The sequence below is a fragment of the Chaetura pelagica genome, unplaced genomic scaffold (genome assembly GCF_000747805.2).
Source record: "Chaetura pelagica isolate M959 unplaced genomic scaffold, ChaPel_1.0 scaffold288, whole genome shotgun sequence".
In the NCBI taxonomy this organism is placed as follows: domain Eukaryota; kingdom Metazoa; phylum Chordata; class Aves; order Apodiformes; family Apodidae; genus Chaetura; species Chaetura pelagica.
The window spans coordinates 403333-424711 of NW_009954190.1; the positions used below are offsets into that span (position 1 = coordinate 403333).

Below are 21379 nucleotides of genomic sequence, written 5' to 3' on the forward strand. Positions count from 1 at the left end.
CTACTTCCAGCTGCATTCCTTCTGCTGGAGAGTGGGACACCTTTATATATATGACACCTTATTATTACAGAGCTTTTCTATACATACATGCTCCTAAAATACTCTTGATTAGTCTGGGAGCAGAAGTAAAACAGTAATTTCTGTTAGCACTTCATTCAGTGCTATCTTCTGTAGCTCTGTGTGTGTTTTGACGTTTAATTCATGACCCAAAGTCCCAAATAAAATTTGGCACTGGGTTTGCTCTGTGTAAATTTTCTAATGTTGCAGATGGTTGATGAGAGATGCTCGTGGAAATAGTCTTCCACAGAAACCAGGAGCGTGAGATATGTACTCACTTTCCAAAGCACAGAATCTCCATAGAACTCTTCAGTATTCATTGCTTTGAATTTTTTTTTAAAACCAATATTAAATAGTACTCCTTTAAGATTAGTGTTACAGCATGAGATATTCTGTGTCACAGTAACTATTTCAAACACACTTTACCAGCAATATTTCTTCCTAAATTTCCCCAGCGTATTGACCCCAGCTGGGTGATCTATATTTGACTCTTTCCTTCCCAAGGGCATTAATCACTAACAGAATTTGTGGAAGTCAATGGCTTTAAATGAATGCAGAATTAGAAAATAATTTCTTGTTATAACACAGTTTATTCTCATTCAAGTTCTGTAGCACTAGTAGAATAAAAATAAAATAAATAAAATAAAATAAAAATAAAATAAAACATTCAGGCCTTAGAATTCACAATGCACATGCTGCATAAAATGATAAATGGATGAACAGATTCTATTTATCTGTTTGGCTTTCACATGAACCTAGCACGGAGGGAGACATATTAGTTTTTGAGGTCTGGCTGCTTCTTAGTAGCAGGTGAAGTGCCAGTGATCTGGTCATAATTGCAGGCTCTAAAAAGAACAGAGATTCAGGCAAGCAACAGAGATGCCTTCGTGTGTGGATAAAAGCTTTTTTTGTGCACATATTGGAGCTTGTGAGAGAACGAAACTGTCCATGATAGATTAGCAACTGAAAATATTTCAAGGTGAGCATGGCCTAAACTCCAATCATTCCTCATCTAATAGAGAACAGGAGGAGAATTGGTCATGTGCACTCTCACAGACAGCAGTTTAAACCTCTGTCCCTTGACCATCTAAAATATATTTTCTTTTTTTTTTTTTTTAGCTTGCACAACTTGCTACACCTAAGGCTGCTCTGAGATTGAGAAGGACAAGATTCTTTTGCTTTCTGTTCTTATCTGAGCCATCCATTGCACACATTGTGACTTGTTGACAACTCACTTGTAGTGTGGGAAATACTCAGATTGTTCATTTGCTTTGTAACTTTGTTCCTTATGGGTTTTCTCCCCAGCTGGTTTCACTAGTTTGTATTCCTGTTTTGCCCCTCCTTAAAGCATAGTCATATAAAGATACAGATAAAAAGAGGATATGCTTGCAGTTCTATACTGGCATGTGTTTTTAGTCTCAGTTTTATTACTAAACTCATTTAAGCCAGACTTCATAGACTAGGCAGGTGGAGATTCAGCTAAATTAATACACTGCCTACTATTCTACTTACTATCATGCTTGTGTTGGACAATCTATACATTATATGTTTTTTTGGGGGGATTACTATTAGGCCCAAACACCCATTTCTGACAGACAGTTCACACCAAGGAGATTTAGCTGAAGTCCCAAGGACCTTTCCAGATTAAAACTATTATACTTAAATGGATTACCCAGTCCAATGTCTTTATCCTCTTCCCTATCCATTCTTCAAATGTCACACGTTCAACACTGGGAGTCTAGGTTATATTTAAATGATCATTGAAATAATATTCAGTAATGAGAATCCCCTGTTTTTCCTCACTTGAAAACAGATGTTCAGCACATGTGAAGTTCTGTGCCCTTCTTTAAAAATTTGCGAAGGATAATACAATTAAAATATAAAATATCCCTAATGCCTTTATAATTGTACCTATTCAGAGGGATAAATTGTATCTAATCCACAAAAAGTAAGCAGTAATTATTTATTTGTTATAACATATGGTAACATTTAATTTAATTATTTGTAAAAGTACCAGTCAGAAGCCCCATTCATTATAAGAAGTATCTTCTATACCATGCATTCCATTCAGTTTGGCATTGTTGTTGATTTACCTGTTTTCTGTGAAAAAGCTGTCATGAAATTTTACTTTTAAAATTGTTGGAGTATTTTCATTACACTGTATCACATCCACAGTAGCTGATTCTTGGGTATTCCAAAAGGGAGGATCCTTCTGCAGAAAATATTTTTTTTTTCTCAAATTTGCCCCTACTATAGCTAGAACAAAAGAGTAAGGTTAGACTTTCAAAGGGAACTAAATTCCTATGGGCTCATTTTACAAGTATTATAGTTGAACTATAACAAGCAGTCTCTTTTTATATCACACAAGTTCAACTAGTTCAACACATCTGAAAGCAAGCCATCTGTTTCCTTGTCTCTTGCATATTCAAAGTTGGGAATTCTTATTAACACATATATGTGTTCATACTAAATTAATGCTAACACATTATTATTGAGCAAGACTGTTAAAAGGCCTTGCATTTCCATCAAGATTTCCTGTGAAGAAACTGTATTGTAGAATCATAGATTTTGCTGAGTTGGAAAGAACCCATCTGGATCATCGAGTCCAACTCCTGTCCCTGTGGAATGCACCCCAAGAATCACACCATGTGCCTGAGAGCATCATAGTGTGCATAGTTTTATTACATAATAAAATAAATATTTTTTACTACTACTTAATAAGGACACTTTTTAGAGCAGTCAATATCCAAAGTCTTTCAAATCCTGAAGTAAATACCACGAGAAGTAATAGGGCCCAGAGTAAAGAAAAACTTACAGTGACCTGACTGAGGAACCTCTTCAGTTTCAAATCAGCAGTGTCTGTGCAAGATGCTGGTAGTGCAGGTTGCATGCTAAACTGTTCCCTTCACAAAGACTACTGAGATGGGGTACAATTTGACTTGAATTCTCAGTTCACTTTGTAGACAGGGAGGGAATTTGAAGAAAGAGAAAATGTGTAGATAAACAAGCTCTCCGGTAAAATTTTTTAAAGAGCAGAGACTTAAAAATCATATAATTTATGTTCTGATAATTTATTTCCCATGAGCTCCTAACATGACAACTTACTGCAATGATTTTTTGCAGCTATACTGGAAGGCAGTGTCAAGTTTCCATGGGTGGCGTAAACTTGAAAACCCACCCAGACAAACCAGGTGTTAGCAGTCCTGCTGGGACATATTACGTGTGTTCTGCTGACTGCAGTTGCACGTGGCCTGTTACCTCACCCAGATGCAAGGTACATTCCATTTTTCTATGGAAATTATAATGCATTTCATGGTGATAAGCAGAATACACTGACACGCACACACATTCAGCTTAATTTTTTTTTGTAACAAATGCCTCTTCACTTGCAACAGAATAATTTAAGGAGCATTTAATGAAAATAACTATCAGTGACCTATGTAACATTGGCCCAAAAAATTGTCCCAAACTCAGCACTGACTTTGCAATAAGAGATCATATATGTAAATTAAAAACTAATACAATGAGGCACCTGGGGAGAATTTTACCTTAGAGGATAATAACTACTGGTATGTAGAAGGCCTCCTAGGCAAAAAATTTTTAGGAAATGATGCTGAAGTTATTTAATTATTAGCTATTTTTTGAGGGAACAACAATGGTGTTATTTAAAACTGAAATACCTTTCACTTCCTTTTCCAAAAATATATTAGGGAACATGCACATCAAATTCTTCCAGCACGCACTCCAAACACGAAACAAGACCAATAAACCCAGAAATGTGAAAACAAATTAACTTCTCATATACTTGGAGAATTCAACAGACACATGTACTGACCTGCTGATAAAAGAATGTATGAGGTCACTGTTGAGGTCAGAGTATGAGCTGGGGTGTGTATTGTTTTTAAGAAAATGCTACAATGGGAAACAGATCCCTTTTGGCAGGAATTACTGTAAAGTCTGTCAGGAACATGAAAGAAACAGCTGGTGTTGCAGGTTTTTACCTAGCCCCTGACTTGGTGCTTAGAAAGCTTTGGGTGAATGGGAAATAATCTCTGTCATGGCAAATACAATCTGTTTGGTGGGCTTTTTTGTTTGTACATATCAATAAGTTAATGAACAATTCAGTTATTCTAAATATAAGCATTAATCCTAATCATAATTTTCAGATGGCCATACAGATCATTATGAACATCTGTTGGTCTTTTTCACAGGAAAAAAAAATACAAACAACAAAACCCAACAAAACAACAACTCTACAAAACACAGATAAGAGAAGACTGCAAAATTTTACTCTGTTCATCTATATCATGGTGTTATCTTGCTTCTCTTGTCTTTTTTTCTTACCCACTCTTTCTTCTGTGTCTTGTCTGCATTTTATTCTACCCATTTCTGCACAGTAGTCTCTACAGCAGACATTGCAAAGCACAATATACAGCAATGGTAATTTCTGCAGTGCTTTTGTGCTGCTACAGTAGAAATCATAAGAAAAAAAAGTGTTGGATATTTGACCAGAATATAGTGCTGGATTTGGTCTGAATAGATTCCTGCGTTTGGATTCAGAAAACCGTAGAAGTATTTAATATCTTGCATTAATTTCTTAGAAAGCTAAATTATGACTCTAAAGCAGCATGGTTCAAAATAAAAGACTAGGCAAAATTCTCTTTCAGGGTTTCAAAGTAGCTCCCTTCTTCAGTGCTCTCATCTCTGCAGGCCTGTGGCTACTGCCACTGTGAATGAGCTCTACACATGCACTAAGAACACAAAATTGAAGATAAATGCTACCCTGGAAGGACATTTTTTAAGTCAATGATAAAAGGAACTCTGTTTAAACACAGTGTTTTTTAAAGCAATGCATCACTTTAGGGAGCCTGTCTACAATCTTTTTTTTTTTTTTTTATTATGCTATGCCAACACTTCTGAGTCAGCAAGGTACCAACATCTAAATATTTATGGAACTTGGCAGCTTCCAAAAATTGGAAAGCAATGTGAAAATGCACACTTCTTTAAAACAGAGGAGTTTCTCTCCATTAGGTCAAAAGAGAGTCTACAACAGAGTGTTCATTTACTAGATTTAATCAAACCTTTGAAAGTATTCCAGTTCTCTCTTTCACCACTATTTAGTACATAGCAACTTCATTTAGCTCATCAAAAAAAAGAAGCTTTCAGAAATAAGGGCAATTACAACCACTGATGAGAAGGATCCTTTAAGATATAAGTAAACTGGTAAACTATGGGACATTTCACTCCATCTCTTGAACTTTGCAACTGGAATCTATCCAAATGTACTTTATGCTTTCAGAATCCTCCCTCTTGACTGCACCAGAAGGCACACTGTTACAGTTTATGCAGGAGAAACATTGACAATTTGCTCCTATCCTTCTAGCCTTTTGATTTTATAAATACCCTGATTTTTAAAAATTAGATATATTTTGCATATTTCTGCAGATTTTTTATAGAACATAGAGTTCAATGAAAGAAAAGTGATAAAAATACTTGTTATTAGCAATCTCTAAAATTACAGCCCAGAGATTGTTATAAGTCAAAAGTTAAGTGCTTGGTACACCAGGTGGAATTTAAAGTCCTTGGGAGAATATATGCAGAAGACAACATAAAATAAATCACTGCTTTCCCTTTATGATTAGTTTTCATATTACTGATTCAAATTGATCTAAGTCCTAAAGGAAAGGACTCAAAAGAAACAAAGTCAATGAGTAAATTAATGTCATAGTTTATAAAAACTATTCAAATTAAACCTCTAAAACCCATAGGAATAATATGAAAGACTCAGATTTGGGCTTTCACTTTTGCTAGTGTATTTCACCATTGCATATTATACTGTACTCAGCATTGCCCAGTAAAGTTGTGGAAGCCCCATGCCTGGAAGTGTTCAAGGCCAGGTTGGATGGGGCTTTGAACAACCTGATCTAGTGGGAGGTGTCCCAGCCAATGCAGATGGATTGGAAATTGATTATTTTTAAGGTCTCTTCCAACCCAAACCATTAAATGATGATGATGATATAAAACAAAATATTAAGCCATGCTGTATATATATATTAATTCCATGCTTATAAAAAGCCTTCACAGTTACCTATCTCATTGCTATATAATCATTAGAAGCTTTTTTCAGATATTCACACAATCTCTTGTCTAGATTCTCAGTCACAGAATCATAGAATCATAGAATCATTAAGGTTGGAAGGGACCTTGAAGATCATCAAGTTCCAATCCTCCTGCCATGAGCAGGGAACCCCACCACTAGACCAGGATGCACAAAACCTCGTCCAACTTGGTCTTAAAAACCTGCAGGGATGGGGAATCAACAGTCTCCCCGGGCAACCCATTCCAGCTCCTCACCACCCTTATAGTGAAGAATTTCTTCCTAATATTTAACCTAAATCTCCCCTCTCTCAATTTAAAACCATTACCAGTCAAGGAAACTAAAAAGCACCTGGAATCACAGAAGGCAATGGGATATCTGCTCTTAAGCTCAATACGGTCAGGACCTTTTTTCTTGACTGCTTAGCCAAAAGTCATACTAGAAACATCAGAAGTGCTCAATCCTATAAAATGAGTCCTTAACAAGCACTTACTGCTTGTTTTCTCCTCACTTCCAGTTGTAGCCAATGAAGTGTGACTTTTAGGGGGAAGCAATGTTTTAAATAGTTATCCAAGTGTTTTAGAGTTCCAAATAACAGCCGGTATTGCTTGAAAAATAAGCATTTACTAGGCTTTGGGCAGATACATATCTCCAAATACATTAATTTTTATGATATAACAATATAAATCTTTTGAACTGTTTATGCTAAGAAATCCAAATAGAAGCATTATATATACAAGAACTGTGAAGACACCCTTGTACATATGTTTACTGTGGAATGTTGATGCTGATCTGTCCATGAACTAAGTGAAAGTTTTTCCCAAAAAAAAGTTATTTAAAGTTATTTTGGGGAGGAATTACTGACAAAAATCTGTGAGCTACAAGAACAGTAACTCACCAGGCTGCGATGCTGGTTAGCTAGTTATGTATACAGTTAGAATATACAAAACTGGAGCTATCTAACTGCATTAAGTATTTTTTATTTCACATGCAAATAGGTCTCAGCTCTCAAATGTTGAAATCCTGGGACAAAGAAAATTCCTGTGGTAGTTTTTTCCCTAGATGGAAATGTCATTTGTATGCTCCCATTGTAATTCCAAAGAAACTCTGAAGAATCAAGAGGTATGAATAATAAAAACAAGGTTCCAATTAGCTGACAATACAAGTTTAAATGAAACGTATTCTAATTATTATAGAATTAAAGGATGCAAAAACCTACAAGCTAAAATACAAACATATTTCTATTTCAGGAAGACTGTTCAGATTCAATTTTTGGGACTTCACAGGTTTGGTGCTGGTGAGACTGTCACCTCTGAAAGAATTGCTAAGAACTACATAGGTAAACAAATGCTTTACATTTATATAAACTCTTCAAAATTATTCGTGATCAGTTTGTGAGACTGAATACAATCAAGTACTAATGAAAAAAAAGTATCTTGGACTGACTCTGAAACTGAACCATGCCCAGACTAATTCATATCCAGACTCTAGGCCAACTTAAAATAAGTATAGCCCTGATTTATGTCATCTGATCATCATCTGTTGATCATATGGCCAGCAAACTCCTCAGACTGGGAGTGTAGAAAGCTGCCAAATAGATTACTGTATTTGTACTATTTATTTCTGCTGAAACAAAAATGGTTGTACTGCATTCTAATGATTTGTGTATTAAGTTTCAGGTCACAGAGGATTTAAGCAGACAAGTTACATAAAAACCTCAAAAAAACCCCAAACAACCCCCCCAAAAAAACCCAACAAAAAACCAAAAAACAAACATAAGAAGTTTGTGTTAATAGTTTAATTAACCTGATCAAGAGCCTTTACATGAGAGGGGATTAGCTAATGCTGTTGAAATAAGCAGCCTTTGTGATAACTTGCCAGTTCTTAGGTGTTAGCTTAAGCCAATTTAACTTTGTGTACCTTAATAGTATTGCCTACAATAGGGTCATCAGCTGTGACAGTTTATATTTGGAGTTAACATCAGTATTTAAGTTCAGTTCAATGTTGCCAAAATCTCTACTAATACAGAGTTTCAGCAGCCTGCTAGCAACTCCTGCTATTCCAGATCGGTCAGATCCATGGGCTCCTGACAGCAGGACAGGTTGGTAGAGCAGTAACTGCAATCAGTGAAACACACATGACTACTCTGCACTCAGCCCCATCACTGTGCACACGACTGCACAAGGCTGAAGATTTTCTCTGAGAAATCCAGAGTGCTTCATTGTGACATTTCATGGACTACAACAGTAGTTCACAAATGAATACCAGGGGATCAGGCAAAGAAGTACCCTCTAAATCCCCTAATACAAGAACTGTAGATATTGGGGAAAGAGGAGGAGAATGGACCAGAAAAAGTTGCCAGGATCACTTTTCTTCCTTTTATCACCTCTCACTTTGTCATTCTTGGAGAGGGAATGTTGACCTGATGGAGCACTGCTCTGATGCAGCAGTATGTGCTCATTTGCGCGTGCCAGTGATGGGGCTCTGGGGGAGAGGCTGTAGGTGAGAGGGACTTACAACAAGGTTCAAAGAGGAGTTTATTATTTGAGTATAATTGCTGCCAAATAAAAGCGCAAGGTTAGGTGGGTTAGTGTGCATAAAAGTCAAGGAACTCAAAAATGGTGAGTCAGTAAAAGACACAGTAAAATTAAGCAGATTTGGCATTCTTTCCATGCAATATGCTAGCACTTAGCTGCAGCAGATGTAGGCAGCTCCTGTTCCAGCAAAGATCAAGGGCAGAGTGAGAAAATCTATCTTGACTGATCATAGTAGTTTCAGTATGCACTTACTTTCTGTTCTTTCTCTTAATTTTCTAAGACTGTAATTGTATCATATTCTAGAAGTAATCCAATATTTCTGAAAAAGCTTTCTTTGGCATAAAATTTTGGGTATTTGAGTTTACAGCAGGAGAGCAGGGGGAGGTTGTCAAGTCTTTTTTTTTTTTTTTAATTAGCTTGAGAATTATAAAAGCAGAAAGACAGCTTGTTTTTGTTACAATGTTGGTTTGTAATTAACACGCTACATCATTGGGACAGTTTATACTCCTTTGTTATTCTCCTGTCTTGCACCCTCTTTGCTGCAGGGCTAAGCTTTGAAATACTGAGTTTGTATTGTTGCTAAAAGATGATTCAGTGAAAAGCACTGTCACCTAGACATAATTTACCACATAATACCTGCCAAAGCTTGACAATTTGTTCAACTGTGTTTATTTTAATTTATTCACAAGTAAGTGCTTAAAAACACAAGATGTGTGTCTTCCTCCCTGCCTTCTGCAGCTCAATTGACAATGTTCCACCCTAACATTGTAAGTTATATTCTCTTTTCTTTTTCATTAATTACAATGGAAGCCACAACTTGTTGCTTTCTGGCACCCTCTGTTGCCCTACACATTACACCACAGACAACATTTTATAGACAGTTGCATAGTTCCTGTATCTGCATTAAAACAGCTTCCCAGTAGTTGGATTCCCCAGCCCAACCAAATAAAAGATGATGACATTCATACTTGGTGTGTGCCCCCATTTATTGCCTGCAGGTCTGGATGCTTAAATCTCAAAATTATGTTCAGCACCTCTTTTCTAAACTTAACCTGGACTCACCGTAAGGAACAGAGATTTTAGTTCCAGCAACTCTATAGAACAGTGGCTATCTGAGACTCTTACAGCTGTCCAGAACACAAAATGGTTCATCAAAACTCCCAGAATCTCAAAGCTCCCACAAACCTTACTTACAAATGAGAAGCAGGGGGGGTGGCTTAAGCACCTTTCAAGGTGAATAAAATGATTGGGTCTTCATCAGAACTACGTAAGGTCCTTCATACGGACGCATGTCTATGTGTGTGTGCACTGCACACCAAAACCATGTCCACATTATTTCTTGAGAGTCTTGCATATTACTGAAGCTGCAGAATGTACTATTGTCAAGATAGGCAGCGATATCAATATCTTGATATTGTCAAGAAATCAGCGATTTTTGGAAAAAAGATGAGTGAGAGAACTTGGGACTCCACTTCAAATTTAAGAAGTGGTCTTTTGCGAAGCCTACCTCTCTGAGGAAATTCAAAGCTTTGCAGATGAGGAACAATAATCTTTCCCATCTACCACACAGAACACAAAATTAAAAGGTAATCTAAGCAGAAGTATTTTAAAGAGAGCGTCTAGAAAATCTTCAAATAGAAGTCTTCCACTATAACTATAACAAAATTGTCACTTTGCCACAGATCCAAAATAATCAGACATTCAATAAAAATCTAGAAAGCTGACAAAATCCCCAAATTACCAAAAAGCCTTGCTTGGATATATTGTAAAATGAAACCACTTCAGAGACATTGTTTATCTTCTTGTGAAGCTTAAATATGCATTTTTGCTGTTCAGCTAAACATCACGCACTTTCTTCTCTATTTTTAAATTCAGTAAACATTCTAGACATTCCTAGTATTTATAACACACTCCCTATAGAACATGATAAAAATACACCATCATGAAGCACACATATTTTACTGTAATCCTGCTGCTGCTATCCTGGGAAAAATGTATTAATGTCTGTAACCAACAGGTGTTTTCACAGTCAATTTGTTTGTATGTATTTTAACTGCATGCTTGTGTTAAAACTTTTTAGTGCATTTCTAATAATGGAGGTTTCAAGGCCCTTTATTCCTCATCTCTCTTTCTAAGCATCCATATTACAAATATGTATTTGATCAATTCCAAATTTCAGGGTCAGTTCACGTGACATTTTTGAATGTCAAGAAAAATTGAAAGAAGGCTAACTACAGATGGGGCTGGGGGAGCAGAATGTGGACACTAATGACTGCATAGCTTTAAATAAGAAATATTTCAGAGTATTTGTCACCCTGTAGTCTTCATGCATAAAGTATTCCAGTATTTCATCTCTGCATATCCTCCCAATAAAGTTTAACAGAACAAGTTTCTGATTGAATTATGTTCCTGACAAACACAGTTGAGGGATGGGGTGAGACAGGCATGGCTCAGAGGCATGGAAGTACTGGCATACTCCAGATATAGATTAAAGGGAGGGGGGTTTCAAGGAGTTACTAGGGGGAGAAAAAACAAACAAACAAACAAGCAGAAAAAGAAGAATGTTTGAAGTGTTATAGTTGATTTTAAGGAATAAAAAGATCTTTTTGTGTTCAGCAGTCTTGGTCTACTGAAGTAAAATGTACTTAACCCTGACCCTAATCCTACCCCTAGCCTAGTAAAAAAAATACCCTATACTTATATAATAAGTACTCATTCCTATGCTAAGTTCTCAGTAGATTTCATGAAGGGTGATATCATCCCAGTATAAGTACTTCTTGTGACTTGATTATTTCATGAAAATCTAGATGAGTTATTCCCATGTGATTCCACATGAAGACAAGAAATTTGTAAGCCTAAACAAAAAAAAGCTAATAACCACATGCAATTTATAGTAAATGAATAATGTACTTCTTCCAGACTAGTTAAATGCTACCCAGGATGTGTTCCTGTGGCATTTTCTTTCATGACTTCAGACAGTCAAATGCGAGTGACTCAGAAGAATATGCATCTCACTGCCTGATGCGAGTGAGAAACTCTGAGCTGTTCTGTGAAGAGGGATTGTCATAAATCCTGAGGTTCTTTTTATGTTTCCAGATCTTCCCCGGATGTAAAGAGAACTGCTTGTTTCAGTGCAGAATAAAGAGGTCTAACAAAAAGTCAAACCAGAATCAAATAATATCAAAAAAGCGATGATTTGATTGCCTTCTCCTCCCATTCCTTTTCATCCTTATAACATCCCTAGGCAAGATGGATGATATTTCCCATCCTTTATGCTTTACTAGATCTAACACTTGCAGCAGTTCTCTCATCCTTTCCTTATTTTCCTCTTTCTCTTACAATAAAAACATTTTTGGTATCCCACAAAAAAAGCAACTGTTATTCTGCTTGTTTGTCCAGCTCTCACTTCATCTGTGTTTTTTCTTCCATTTCTAGAGTTTTTAGAATTTCTAGCATTTGTTCACAACAGCAGCTGGAATTCATCCTCTGCCAGTTCCATGCTAAACCAATTTGCCTCTCATCTTAGTCAAACTGGCTATGCTAATAACATTAATAATCTTTTCAGCAAAACTTGGAACCAGAATTTCCATATCTTCATACTTGAATGTCAACCATCTTTAACACTACGCCTACAGAAATAATGTCTTTTTTCTTTTTTATTTATTCCCTCCATTCTTATTGACACACGTATTTCCATACTGTATCCATTAATGGACTCTTTTAGGGTGCCACACACACCTCTATTTTTGTTGCTCTCATTTTCATTTTTACTCTAGTCTTAATGTCAAGATATCTTAATCTGCAAACAAAAAATAAACAAATTTCTACACTGATGAAGGAGATGTTACTTTCTATAACTAGTCTTTAATTTGCATTATCTATTTCTATATTTACACTATAGATATACCTATATGCATTGCTGTCAGCCAGCAACTTTTTAATTCCGTGGCATACAGGATAACAAAGAAAAAGCTGTGGGGCCCTACAAGGCACACACAAGTTTATGAAAAAGGTTTGTTGATATCTAAACAAAGAGGGATAGTCCAGTCCTGAAGGTCAGCTTCTAAAATTTCACCCTGCACTTATCATTTTTGATTCAAGAGTTTGAAAGAGCTTATTTCACTCTCTAAAATGTGCAGTGCCCTGGGCAAATTAAAAGCAGTTAAGTATAACCTGACACTAAGTAGTCTGGTTCAACAGAGCAGCCACTTCCCCACACATGGAAGAGGACCTCATACAGATTCCTGCAGTCATCTCCTTTGTTTCTAGGTGGCAATATGACTACACGTGTAGAAGTCTTGATATTGATTTCTCACTACTTTGAGCTCCAGGACATGACATATATATTGTATGCCACAGGATTTCTCAGACTGTCTGGACAGTAGAGCTAAATGAAAATGCATCTCAGTAGTTACATTCCTATAAGCAACCAAGGAAATACAGGATACCTTAATGGCATAGTCAGCTTGAACACTCAGTGAATGCCAAATAAATTGTAAATGCTCTGAAGCCATTTTATACATTGTACAATGCCCAGTGTATTGCAAGTGGCTCTATATCCAATAAAGTCTTTTCTGGAACAGCTGAGGACAGTTACTGGGGAAGAGTGAGAGAACAGGATCTCAAGAGGGAGATTACACTCTGAACCTACGTAGGAAATGAGAGGACTTGTACAAGAAAACATCTTCAGAAGGATAGCTAAGACATGCTCTTGGCTATGACAGTCTTGGGTACTTTCCTGGGAATCCCAGTAAGGGTATGAGTTCAATGTAAATAACCTACCTAGTGAGCAATCTCAGAAAGCAGAGCTAGTTCAGTAAAAAACTGTATGGGTCTCCTTGAAACTACCATCAGAAAATGGGAAATATATATCATGTTGAGGAGTGTTATTTCCTGCATAGATAAGCATCAGCTTAGATCCTCTCATAATGGAGCTGTATCAGCCTTGCCTGCTTCGATACAGAACTGCCACTGTTGCAATCTAGGAGAGAAGAGACTGTGAAAAGAAGCATTTGTCACCAGTGTGGCTCCAATGGGTATTTAATTCACACTCCCCCTAAAAAGGATTGCATGAGGCTTTACTCTGCCAAACCACAAGAGCTGGATTCAGAAATGAAGAACTACCTGGTGAATAACTCTTTGGAGAAGAGGGATGCCAAAGAACGTATAAGCTGTGCACTGCCATGACAAATTCTTCCCAGGGAACGGGAAGCATGGTACTTCTGCCACTACTTAAAAAGTCCAAGGAAGACCTGTAATTGTTGGGAGCTAGGTAACATGCAGAGGCAGGGTTAGCTACGCTGAGGGCAAAATGTCCTCATATAACTTTCCCCTGGGTAATACCTCGACTCGAGGCCACACAAAGGTATTGGCAAAATGGGCAGTTAGCAGGAGCAACCTGGAGCCCTTTCATCTGTTTTGTTGTTCAAACTGTGTCTTAACAAATGGGAACAGAAATCCAAGCATTGCTTTTTAATTAAGGTAGATGAGAGTCTGTTTCAAGAGGTGACAGTCTGCCAATACAAGAAGGTCTTTCACTGTATCCAAGGAAGCCCATAAGGGAAAGTTCCCATTGTAATACAAACATGACTGCTCATCTCCAGTGTGGCCTGATCCTTTCTAGACACACCTGACAGAGTAGGAGTTTTGCAGAGCAATGGGGAATTTTAAGATGATACTGGAAATTACCATGCTAAGTGTACAGAAGAAGGCAAAAGATCTGACATTTGATCTCTACTGCAAATAAGTTGACAGAATGGAGAAGAAATCATGCTTACCAGCCTTCTCACATGCTGTGTACAGAAGGTAAAGGCTCCTATGTGTTGATTTTTATGTACATTGAAAACTTCTCCAGCAAATAAGGATGTATATTCCTGATATGAGCATGCCAAATAGCCACTGATCTGGATTACAATAATCTAGAACACAGGTATACTGTCATTAGAAGAGGAATCTTGTCTCTTTCTCTGTTTCAGATCTGAATACTCTCATCAAAATTAAAATTATTTTTCTAACTAGTTGCCAATTTGAGCAAAACTCTTAATCCTTCTGTTATCCTTTCCACACAGTGCTTTATCTAATACGTGGGTGTACTCTTCTAGTCTTCTCCCCCACAAACACCCTCACAAAAGTTATGACTTTGTCTTAAAGACTCTTTCCATGTAACACAGCTAAAATATGAGCTTTCCTATCTATAAACACATGAAACCTCTCAGAGGAGCTCAGATTTTAATTACTACTTTTTTTTTTTCATTTGGCTTTACTGAGGTCTCTTCTTTAAATATCATGCTGTGAAGCTGTCATCCTTTTCTAGAAGTACTTTAATTTTTTCCCCTCTTAAAGACTACTCCATTATCAAATCCCACTTGCTCTTTGCCTACCAGAGGATAGGAAAATAAATTTTGGATTCTGTCCTGCCTATATTGTGAGAAGCCTTCCTTTTTTACTACATTTCTAGACAGAGATTTGTACCAACTAAGACTGTTTTCTCAAGCCTTGTCCTGTATCTTACGCAAACATCATCTTGCCCAAAACAGAGTGATCAACGCATCATCCAGAACACTCTATGCATATCTGTTAACATTTCACTTGTAAAAGTTAATAGGAGTTCAACACACCTTTTAAATGAGAATTGCAAGGTCTTTCTGCAGCTCACTGTCAGATTTGGATTTCATTATCTTCAGTAATTATTTGCAATTTTTGTCTTTTTACTATGCATGCCTTTTTCCAGATCATTCGTGAACATGAAGAATGAGTCACAAGCACAGATCCTCAGGGGGATGCAAATCACAGACTGTCTTTTTGTGAACACTCACCAGTTATTCCTTGTTTTCCCTTCCTAACAAATTGTTAATGGCATTTATGTGGAAAATCAACCAACTGCTCTTAATTTCTAAAGTAAAATACATTTACTCCTCTTACATCCAATTACAAGGAAGTGCACACACTCCAATTAACACACTTACATTCTAAAAACTAAATATGCAAGCATGCACCACAGAAATGCAGGAACTAGATTACTGTCTTGTGGTCCACTCGTTTAAGCACACCAAATCTGCAGAGCTGAAAAAACAGGAGTCCCTTATTCCCTTGTTTTTTCATGAAACTCCTATAGCAGCCAGGTCTGAATTCTGTGAATATCCACTGATAGCCATGGCGTGACAGTCAGAACTGAAACGAAAGGGAGTTGCACAGGTACCACTGTATGAAGAAACTGGCCTGTGCATGAATGGAGTTGGGATTAGTTTTCAAAACTCAGATTGAATTTCCAGTTCTAATGGATGATACTTCCGCATATAGCTAAATTTCTGTATATATTTCAATGTGTCATGTTTGTGTGGAAGTCTTATATGGAACTTCTCCAAAGCATAGAAGGTATACCTTGAACATATATAACCAAGCTCACCAACAATTAATTTAGTGAAACCAGAAGATTCTTGCACAGTTCAACACTGAACAGCGAGACAGAGCTTGCTTATGGGGCCCACTTGACAGTGAGCATAGGGATGACATTTTCAGGCTTCCCAATATTCAAGGAGCTCCACATAACCATATCCCACACATTTTCATATGAAATTCTATGGGCCTTCATGGTACCTACCATACTTAATTTATACAATATTATCCTGTTTTTCACAAACAATTTTTAGACACAGAATGCTAATGCTGACATTCTCATCCTTGGATATTGAGATCCCTGGATACTGAAGGATGCTGCTCAACAGTGTCTGCCCAGCACATTTCTGTCAGAGAAAGTCTTAAGGCAAGTGTAGACAGACAATGTATATTATAATGCACAGTCTAAAATCCTTATTATCCTCATTATCTTTATTAAAATAATTTACAAGAAATGTAAAAATCTTTTTACCAGATTAACCAGCAAACTAGCAAATCTTGCCAATTATTTTGTAACTTTTTCATTTTTTAAGTAACTGAGATTTGAATATGAAATAATTTATTCCCTAGTACATGTCAGGTTCTCAAATTCTGTATGTAGAATCAAATATGTGAACATAATGACAGCCACGAGGATCCTGGTCAAGCTAGCTATGCAAAATTTGGTTGTTGCTGGGGTTCACAAGTTTTAATTTTTATGAACTTGGATCTGTGGAGCCAGTTCAACTTGTCTGCAAGTATTTCAGGTATCACTGCCAAGATGAGCATAGACAGTGCAAGACCTAACTAAAAGAAAACTAAAAAGGAAGCTTTTATATATTTAAAATAAGCATTAAAAGTTCTCTACAAATTAAGGTAACAGTTGAATTGAGGTGCCTTAAAAATCACTTGAAAGACTAAGCCATTGGCAAGAAGAAAATCAAATGATGAGTGGAACAGAACTTGGGAATTTTGGTAGTGATTAATTATGAATTAATACAAGCTACAGAGGATATGAAGTGTTTCCAGAAGCAGTTGTCAGTGCTTTCTAGGCAAAAGGATACAGAAAGCGTTTATCCTGAATGGCAGGTTTGAGAGCAAGGATCATGAAAAAATGTGAAAGTGTGGTGGGTTTATGAACTAAAAATGTTAACATCAAAGCAGTGAATGAATAGCTAACAAATATGCTATAGGAATATCATCATGCTGGTTTGATGGCTGATGTTCTGACAAGTCCTCACACACTGGCATATGTCAAATATATAAAGTAGCTTCAACTGCGGTTACTTTTTCTTTTTCTGCATATTACAAACAACTAAGACTTTGCTTCTACAAGAGAAGAACTGGCCTGTCATTAGCTGAGTGGGTTAAGAAAATTGGGCACTGTCAGGGGAAATTACCTGAAAATGCAAAAAGGTGGTGCCTTCAGCTAGGCCAGATCAGTACACAACTCATGGGAGGCAAATGAAGAGCAGGTTTAATACCTGGGGTCTCTGAGATACTTTTACATGAAAGCTGACAAGTTTGAACTACATTACCTTCAATACCTTTTAAATTTCCTAGCTCAGCCAAATAAATCAGCAGTATAAAAATAGTATGTTAAAGGGCAGGAAAATAATCTGATTAGACTGTAGAGATAAAACAATACAGTGAAAAGGCCAAAACAAAGATGAATTTATACATCTATACTATTTACTATCAAGTTAAAGTTCCTGAACCTGATGCTTAGCACTCTGCAAATACTGATGCATGACTACTTACAGGAGAGTTCGAAGCACCTGGTTTGAGACCCAGAGCTCCTGAGACAGTCTTTGGCCTGGCTGAGCTGAGAGATGTGTTTATGGGAGGACAAAGACAGATATAAAGAGATTCCCACAGGTACTACTGTGATCAGGCATGCATTGACAATGCTTGCCCTGTAACTGCAGCAGAGCTAGAGATGAAATCCAGAATCCCTCTGCCACATAAAGATTTACCTATCTACAGGCAATGTACACAAATGTTGCCATTTTGGAGATGAAAACGTTGGTGGGGTGAATAGTTCTTTCTGCAGCTCGGCTTTCTCCCATGTTAATGAAGCTCGATAGACATCTGAGTGGTGGGTCCCTAAGTGGTCACTTACCACTTACATAACCTCAGGAAATCATATCACTTTTCTGTGCTTTTGTCTCTTCTTGTTTGTCTTGTCTGTCTGGAATGGCAGGTTTTAATGTGATTAAAGTAGAGACTGATTATCTCTTGATCTCTGTGTGTAACACTAGAGTTCCACACTGGAGTTCCCAGCGTTCTCAGCTGGGGCCACTAGGTGCTGCTGTAATACGAGTAATTAAAATAATAACAACTATTATTAAAGAAATGATATGTATTCTTACTATGGACTGTTTCAAAAAGCCTCAAAGTCAGAGAAAAAATGTATGCTAAAGCTGCACACTTTTTTTTAAAGTAAGAAGCAAAAGGCTTGATAATTCACTTCACTAGTACTCAATTTTTTTTCCTTTTACCAATTGTAATATTTCAGAAAAAAAAAAAAAAGCTGTAAACACTCTCCCCTTTTAAACAATGAATTAATACAAACTTTGTCTACTCCATTTCCATTTTTAAGCCCAGCTTCTGCATTTTGCTATTGTGCAAGCTCATCCAAATCAGAACAATCCAAAATCCTTGCCAACTACATAATTGTGCACCTTATTTACATACTATTTTGAAGTGAACAGAAAGGCACAGAAAGTCCTCAGCATGAGAGAGCATGGCTGGAACTGCAAATGATACAATAAATGCATGGTGATGCTACAGAGGCTGAGATTTTGTACCTGTCCGTTGCCCAGCCTTCTAAGGAGGCTTTATCTTATGAAATGTAGTTAACTAGCCATAAACACAGTAAAAGATTAGTAAGACTCCATATGAATCACAGTCACAAAATGCTTCTTGCCTGGGAGTATTAAAATGTCTTTAAGCAGCTGCCAGCTATAGTTCAGAGAGCTAAATGACTAAAGTGCTATTTCTGAAAGTCTTAGAGCCAGGACATCTAACTGGACTTCACACTGGACAATCCAAAAGGCTATTTATATTCAAAAATAATTTGGCAAGTCTTATTCATCAAACTAGTTTTCCAGACACAAAGACTCCACTTAAAAATGTGTTCTTGGATTTACTGCCCTTAAAAATGAAGTTAAATGAAATTATCTGGATCATCAGAAGAACAGGTCTGCTAAGACAGTTCTGGATTACTTAGAAGTGATGAAGTTTTCTGCTTGGTTACCTTCAGTCCCAAACTTAGCAAGCAGAAATTAAGTGACAAACACTAAGCATATGTGATAACAAAAAAGTACCAGGAACACTATATGAGAGTTAGGACTTTGTGGTAAACATGGGACAGAATATTCACAGTTTAAATAAATCATTATTAAAAAGCACTTTAGGAAAGTGCAGTGGTGCCAACACAGACTAAAAATATATTTTATTCTTACCATTTGAGACTGGCTCCGGGGACAGCCATTGATATCTTCAACCTTTTCATTTGCTAAACAAAAACAGTAAGGAGAAAAGCAGAAGTGAACAAGAAGATAAAACTTCCCATTCCCTGGCTAAAAAAAACCCAAACAAACAAAAAACCAAAACAAACAAACAAACTAAAAATCCCCAAACCAAACAAGCAGAAGAAGAGCAGAAAAGACACAGCAATAAAGTGCATAGGGTTTTGTTGACACAGAGCTCCTTTCTAAGTAAAGCTCAGTCTTACAGTAACAACACTCTTGTTAGCAGCAGTTTCTTCCACATGCCAAATCATGCAAAGGGGGAAGTGCGAAGGAGGTCGCTGCTAATTCTTCAGCCCCTGCAAAATAACTGCTGACATGAAATCTTCCACAATTGTCTTTGCAGGGTCAGGATACAGTTTCAAGGCATCCCAGAAACTAACTCCAGCTAACAAAATGCACACATGGGAGACATATGGTTGAATGGAGCATTCATTTCTGACAATTCAAAGTGTGTAAGATATAGTTCTGGCCATTTACAGTATGGTTAAACAGCCACTTCCAAACATGCCCACATAAACATATTTTTTAATTAAAACAAGGATGAACCACACAAATATCAGAGACATATGGACCCAGTCAAAGTGTATTATTCAGGGTTCATCTTATTGTTAAATACATTCAACTTGAATTATATATTCCCCCATGCAAGGAGTCAGCTCACAGTGCTTCCCTCAGCCCTGCTCTTACCGATGATCTGGATGATTTCTGCTAGCAGAACTCCATCTGCAATGTCCTGTTGCAAATCCTTGATCAACCGCTTGTGGCCAGATTTTGCTAGGTAGTGGTTAGCCCAGTCAGTGTAAATCTGCAGAGCAGAGGGGGAGGGAAAGGAGGAGAGGGGGAAGAGAGGAAAGAAGACAATAAAAATTCTTAAAACAAATGTTGGCTTGCACACCAGAACTATTTTGGATCACATTCCCATTTAAGAAGTCAGCACCAAAGGAAATAATTTTAACGTTGTGCTTTTTGCCTTTTTTTTTTTTTTTAATGGCCATGCTCCTCCCCCTGCCATTCTGTTTTATTTTAACTTCAAATGATTCAGGCTGTTTCATGAGGGTTCAAACTCGCTGTGACCAAGCAAAATTCCCCTTATGACTGTAAAGGAAACTCCTGTCATAAATCAATCACAGCTACCACAATTCCACCTCCCACCGTGTTTCTACCTCCACGCACGCCCCATCACCAACTTTCTCGCTCTGGGGCTGCTGAAGAGAAAGTGATTGCAGAGACGTGTGCCTCTGTTTTGGTAAGAGTTCCTTGGCTTGCTGCTGGTCATCTGTGCCTGGCAGCTCCTCTGGGACACTTTCTGCAGGAATCACTGTGTTCTGCCACATAGGGACAGGTTGTTTGTCCCCTCACTTACAGTTCAGAGTGCTGTCATGTGCACAGAGGAGACTGAGAGCACCAGATGTACAGTAGTCTCACCCCTGGAATTAAAGTATATATTCTATATTCTTTCTCTGCCAAAAGAGGAGGGGGAAAGGGTGAGACTGAGCCTCACCAAATACTTAGCAACAAGCAGCACCAAAATGGCACTTATCAACAAAAGGTTGAAAAGGACCAGCTGAACTACATTCTCCAAAATAAAGGAGGAGGTGAAGAGAGAGGTTGAAGGCATTTCATAAGGCATAGATGAACAGAGAGCATTTGGCAACACCAACAGCATGCACACGAGGGGAACCAGGTTCACCTAGGGTGAGATAAAGATAAAGGAACACCTTTCACCCGTGTACCAAAGGATGAGTGCACCCCAAAAGGTGCTCACATCAACCCCAGGT

The 21379-nt window shown here is 37.4% G+C and overlaps 1 protein-coding gene across 2 annotated transcripts in view; it reads right to left on the reverse strand.

The window, feature by feature from the left end:
* The window catches only part of NAV3 (neuron navigator 3), a 277623-nt gene that overhangs the window by 174916 nt on the left and 81328 nt on the right, over nucleotides 1-21379 (reverse strand). For both annotated transcript variants that reach the window (XM_010003059.1, XM_010003058.1), the window contains exons 2-3: nucleotides 20289-20406; nucleotides 19533-19585 (exon numbers count right to left, since the gene is read on the reverse strand). In XM_010003059.1, coding sequence (XP_010001361.1) covers nucleotides 19533-19585; nucleotides 20289-20406 — 171 coding nt within the window. The remainder of the gene's footprint in view (nucleotides 1-19532; nucleotides 19586-20288; nucleotides 20407-21379) is intronic.